This window comes from Nipponia nippon, unplaced genomic scaffold, assembly GCF_047370975.1.
Source record: "Nipponia nippon isolate SJK-2023a ecotype South Korea unplaced genomic scaffold, ASM4737097v1 scaffold_5, whole genome shotgun sequence".
Classification (NCBI taxonomy): domain Eukaryota; kingdom Metazoa; phylum Chordata; class Aves; order Pelecaniformes; family Threskiornithidae; genus Nipponia; species Nipponia nippon.
In genome coordinates this window covers 11,696,192-11,702,327 of record NW_028262369.1, presented here as the reverse complement: position 1 = coordinate 11,702,327, position 6,136 = coordinate 11,696,192, and the positions used below count along the sequence as shown (strand labels likewise).

At 42.4% G+C, this 6,136-nt stretch overlaps 1 protein-coding gene across 1 annotated transcript in view; it reads right to left on the bottom strand.

The window, feature by feature from the left end:
* Positions 1-328: 328 nt before the first annotated feature.
* Positions 329-6,136, bottom strand: part of FAM20C (FAM20C golgi associated secretory pathway kinase) — a 61,116-nt gene continuing 55,308 nt past the window's right edge. The window contains exons 6-10 of the mRNA XM_009467908.2: positions 4,845-5,025; positions 4,108-4,217; positions 2,456-2,537; positions 2,306-2,365; positions 329-1,482 (exon numbers count right to left, since the gene is read on the bottom strand). Of these exons, the coding sequence (XP_009466183.2) occupies positions 1,230-1,482; positions 2,306-2,365; positions 2,456-2,537; positions 4,108-4,217; positions 4,845-5,025 (686 nt within the window). The 3' untranslated portion in view covers positions 329-1,229. The remainder of the gene's footprint in view (positions 1,483-2,305; positions 2,366-2,455; positions 2,538-4,107; positions 4,218-4,844; positions 5,026-6,136) is intronic.

Sequence of the window (6,136 nt, the reverse complement as noted above, 5' to 3'; positions counted from 1 at the left end):
GTCAGAGGAACTGATGTATCTAAATCCTCTGGGCAGTGTGTCAAGCCATGATCTTTTAGAGGTGTTCAGCTATAATTGCAAGAGGAAGGGATGCTGAAATGACAGTCAAAACAATGCTTTCATATGGAAGATTAGCCACTTTCAACACCATGGTCCTTATCGGAGTTGTAACGTATATTAATCACCAGTTCCCTACTTTAACTTGACTTGCTGTTGCTACAAAAGGGGATGGCAATTCAAACAACTACTTCTGGAACACTTGGCTATTGTGCACAGCTTTGCTCTGAAAGAGATTTCCAGTGAAAAATGAATCCATTTAGACATGATGGCTACACATTTTGCCATATCTTTATTGCACTTTTACCACGTTGCAAACAATTCCACAAAAATGCTGCAAAAGTAAGCCTAGAGCTGCTGAAAGCAGCTTTTTACCCATATATGTATATATTTACACAAAACTATCAAAAGCAAAGTTGAAAAGTAGCAGCTCAGCTATGATAGTCTAGAAAGATAAGAGCTGCCAGCTCCTTATGGACAAATAGTACAACTTGTCATTTTACATCACTTTGTAAAACCAACATTCAAGTATTCCTGTCAATGCACAATTAGTGAAATTCCCTTCCGGTAACCATTGTATTTATTATTATTATAATAATTATTATTTTTTGCATTTTAAAGTTCATAATGCCTTAACCCTTTAAATGCTGAGTAGCTGGGAAGAAAAAGCATTCAATTTAAATAAGATACAGTGGATTAGAGCACTTAAAGGGTTAACACAAAATACTACGTGGACTGTCACCACAAATAAAGTGTGAGTCACAAAATTATGCCGTCCCTCTTAGTTAAATTTGGTAGGTAGGTCTGGGTTTTCATAGATATACCATATATAAATACAAAATATTAAGTAAAGGCCTCCTTTCTATACAAAAAGGACAGGAGGTGTTTTGCTACCAGACTGTTGTGTGTTAATGATCTCAGTATTTTCTGAGTCTTTTCATAATCTCTCTTTAGGACCTAATGAAAAGCATCACATTAGACTTATTTTCCTTAGTGAACTGAGCCTTTTCAGAGTCTACACTTTACCTACTTTGGGAACAATTATATCTCATTTCTGAATTCACTGAATTCACAAAGTGGCATATACAGTCTTTTGCAAGACTTTTTGTTTTTCCCCCCCCCTCTTTGAATCTTCTTTACTTGGCTGGTAAAAACGTAGTCTTGTGATTTCACTACCTCTCGGTCGTAACAGTGTTAACATCAGTGTTAAAGTCATTTTCAACCACATTGTCATAACCATCCTTTTCTACACAGTCACTAACAGCCTTGAGGACAATCCGCAGCCGCCTGTCCATCGCCTCCAAGTGAGGCTGGTAGAGAATGGGAGCTATTTTATCCTTTAGTAAAGATTCCTTCATCAAGAGACTGAGTTTGTATTCCTCCTTGGCTAACAACTGTAATCGCAGATAGGTAGACTTCCTTATTCTAAGAGAAAAAGGAGAAAAAAAATGCAAATCAGTATTTTCATCACTATTGATCTTGACAGGGCTAAAAGGCTTATAGTCAGCATAGCGGTAACAGCATAAAAACCTTATTATGTGATCTGAAATGAAGAGAAGCAGGCACTGTCACAGTCCTAATGAGCAGCTGGCATTGTCACCTGCCCAGTGATCTTTGGGAGCCCTTAAAGGTGGAGAGGTTTTGGAGCACAGCTCTACAGTCAAGTGCAGAGAGCCTTCATGTTCCTCGGCTGGGCAAGGCACCGACTGGATGTCGTGCAGCATTCATGGGGTCACATCCATCTCGGCACCAACATTCATGATGCATGTGGTATTGAGCTGCAGTGCGGGTGGTGGCAGCAGGGGCTCCCACTAGCTCACGCTGCAGGTATGCCCAGAACCTCCGCAGATGCAGAGCTCACCTTGTGTCCCAGTCGCAAAAAGCTGAAACTCTAAATATCACCTGTCCTCTCTGAAAATCATGGCCGTGGGCACTGTGGAAAGCCATTGTAAAGCACTTGAACAAGCTGGGGAAAGTTTTGCCACTTGACTTCAATGGGACATGTATTTTGTCTTAATAAAGCCTCTCTCAACAGCTCACAGCCACGCTCCTGCAAGGTCCTGATCTCAGCCAAGCGCTTAACGTGTTAGTGCCAACGCTCAGGGCTAGCTTGGGTCAGACTCACTGGGAAGGATCATAACATCTCCTCCTCTCCATGGTATGGAATAAAAGATTCACTTGAACATTTCAGTCTTATTAGCGGCAACAACTGTGTAAAATGGGAAACAACTCCGGAGATGAAATGTACCTGCAGCACTGGTTTAAAGGCACCAATATGGAAAGTTCGTCATGGGAATATTTTCCAAACCTGTTTAAAGATAAGAGCAAGAACATGATAAAGGCTGTTTTAAAGACTTTTTTCTTTTTCTTCCCCAGAAAGATTATTAAAGGTATTTACCCTCTTCCATTATCTAAGTGGATAATGAATGTTTCGTTTCCAAACTTTTCAAAGGTTTCGTAGTGATGTCGATCCATGTTACCTACGGAATAAAGAGAAAAAAAGACCGTTATCTCTCTGGCTTGCTGCTGAGCCTGCAGGTCAGGGCAATACAAAAGCTATGGTTCGGTGAGAAGCCAGCGCTCCCCAAACTTGATGGCTGTGTAGGGCAGAGAAAGCAACAGGTCGACTGAGCTCATTTGCTTCTACTGTGGGAAGCCCAGAGTGTGTGGTACTGGAAGATGGGCAGTTATGCCTCTGCGAGCTTTTCAAGCTCTCTGTAGCTTTTATACTTAAGCTCTAGAGGACCATCAGGAGACAAAACCAAACTTCCCACACTCCAGCAACCCCTCCTGGCGTGTGCCAAGGAAATCTCTCTCAGGTACAATGGCATCTCAACTGCTTGGGGAGCCTGGTCATCTGTGAGGTAGCTATGTCCTAAGCCAGCAGAGCTTCACTGGCGAAAACAAGCCCTGCTGCTCCAGCCCTGGGTCAGTACGGCCTGCAAAGCAGCCATGGTATGCGTGCCAGGTGTGAGGCTTAGCTTAGGGAGGGGAAAATGCATCCTTCAAGCATGGATGTTAATCCATATGACTTTGCTAATACTGTGTTAAACTTTTTGAACCATGACCAAACATCCTGTTTTTCCTCTAATAAGAACTTTGTCCAAATTTCTGGCTGCCTGGAAAGCCAAAACGATATTATGACTCTAAACATATGGATCAGGATGCTACTGCAGTGGTACAGCTGAACAGCTCTTTTTGGGCACCCATGGCAGGCAGACGCATGATCTGATTTTTAAGGTCAATGTGCAGAGTACTGGTGCCAAGTTATGAATTTTGTCTTCATGGTGGGGGTCTTGAACCACTTATAGATGCCACATATGGCTCCTGAGCTGTGATTTGGCCTCTCCTGCTGCACCCTATTGCAGAAATCTCAGTAGTGGCAATGGCAGAGGATATGTCCATGCTGGCATCTGTCCAAGGATCAAGTATGTATGTTGGCAGCTTGCAGGTATATTAGCTGCAGTAGAACAGGTTTCACATGAGAATGTCTCAGTGTTAACCACTAAGTAGGCTTGGAATAGGTCACTATTACCTGCTTGTTAATAATTATTTTATTCCAATCAGGTTACATAAACAGAAAAAAACTTCCTGATACATATCACAGTTGCCTTTGTGACACAGCAACACCTCTTTTTTTCCCCCCCTCTGACAGTTTATAGAGCAAGCAGCAGTGAATACTACCGCAGGTTGAAAACGTGACAATAATGAACAGTCCTTGCATGTGCATCCAGGAGCCATACATTACAATGGTAAAGCACTCACTAAAGCAAACTGTGAAGCCCTTAACTGTTGTGAAGGAGACTAGCTTGACCTGCGTTCATCATCACTCTGCATTTCTGAACATCTTTGTTCCTTTAATCTGCACTGATGGGAATACATAACCATGTAAATCTGCATTTTCTCATAATCATCTAGAACGACACATACGGTAAATGCAGCTTCAACCATGCTTTAGCAAACTGCTGAGCTATGCAGAGTGGTGTAGAAAGAAATGGTTCTTATTCTAATTAAATGTTGCATTTAATTTTTGAAAGAGATGAAACATACCCATTAGGAAATCAAAAACTGTCATATCCATTATATCCAGAATTCTGGTCCCACTGTCATACGGGGGTGTTTGTTTAACCTCTTCACAATAATCTGGATCAACTTCCCATCTGGAAAAGCCAATATTTTGATATTTTATGTGACATACGAAGCTTACTGAGTATTACAAAAAAAAAATTATTTTGCAAAGATCTAGTTGTATCATGTTCGATTGAGGGCAGGGTCAGGTAGAGGCAGCAAATTCTTCAGGCTGCTTCCAGTAATGCAGGGAACCGATAAAGATTGTGACTGATGAAAAAGGAAGAAAATCCCAAGATTGAATACTATCTGGCTAATAGCTTCAAGATTTAGGAGACCAGCTGCACCATCAGTCATATGATGAAAATATCTGAGACTTGTTTAGGGCTGCTGATAGCAGTGAATCTTTCTGCCTCTGATAGGACTTAGACAGATCCCACTGCATCCTGTCAAAGCCACTGGAGGTATCTGTCCCACAAGGGAATTATGCCATTGAAGGTCCTTTCAGGTTCAGGACCATAAGCTGGAGCTCCTTGCAAGTACTCTGTCCCTTCCCAGGACCTGTACCCACTGAAGAAAAGCAGATGCTCTCCTAAGCCTCAATGCTTTAGATCAGTCAAGGGCAGTAACTGCACCACTGTTTTATTTTCCCTTTATTTTTCCCTTTGCAGCTGGTGAACCCTTTGCAGCTGGCGAACCCTTTGCTCACCACTACTCACTCTGCTTTCTTGCGCTTGTGGTAGGAACGTCTCCAAGGGTTTCTCCAGGTTTTCCTTTTAGCTAAAGACAAATCAGGTAGGAAAGCAGCCAGAGACCCTTCGATCTGATCTGGTTTTCCACACAGGGCGTGCTCAGTTGAGCAGTAGTAGGAGCATTCCCCATAGAAGCAGATGTTGTTGGCTGGCAAATAAAGGAAAAGAGGTTTAAAACCTACCCTTAAATTAGTGTTCAAGAATTCATAAAAACACTGATGTATGTCAAGGAACATGAGCAGAAATAAATCTCAGACCCAAAACCCCATTACTGCACATAGTTTTCTTCCACTGAAACCACTAGAAAGACATTTATTTCCGTGGCTGGGATCACACCCTATGCTGAGCTCTCTGTGACTATTTCCAGTCTATTTATATTCCAAAACCACCTTTTTTTTTAATCTTTTCCATTCTCCTTTCCTTTTCCCAGACTGATACATCCTTTGGGATATATTTGTTACCTCAGGCTGGAACCCCAAATCCCCCAGCTGAACAAGTGGCATGTGCCCCAAATTAAGTCACCTTTCAAAATCTTGGCTCATTTCTTTAAGAAAAGACAACAACATTTCATTCATTTACTTGCTGGTATGAGAAGAACTGGCAGTTTTACTAAGGAGAATTATTTACCATGAAGACTCATGTGGGGGTGTATGTGGAAGGTGGAGCTAGCACAGATGTAACTCTGTCAGCACACATCCCAAACACAAATTTCTTCCTCCACACACCACGTTACTCCAACAACCACAGAAAAAGAACCTGCAGCAGGTTTTGGAGCGTGTGTTGCCTTAAAATCTCCCCAAAGCTGCCCCCACATACTTCTGTACCAACAGGAACATCCACCTCTTTACAAGAACCCCCTTCCCACATGAATTCACTGGAGGTGGGAGAGAGCAGCTCATCCCCAAACCCCACCAACGTTGGGCTATGAACAAGAACAGGAGCACAATGCTGATCTTCTTGTCGGTGTGCTACAACACTTTTGACATTGCTTTATGCACATAAAATGTCATTAGAGGAAGACTGTGCCCTTTCCTTATGGTAACACATGAAGCTGAGAAGTCGCATTGCTTCCTAATTCCCCACAAGGCCTCTAAATTTAAATATTGCTTCTGAGCTACTCTCCCTTTGGGCAGGATCAGTATAAATAAGGCAGGAAGAGCTGGTGAATAGCGGGAGGTGATTTTCTGTCTGCCACAGATGACCCCATGGCTTGGATAGGTAAGCTGGTGGGTTTTCATTGCAGTGATGCCCTGCAGCAT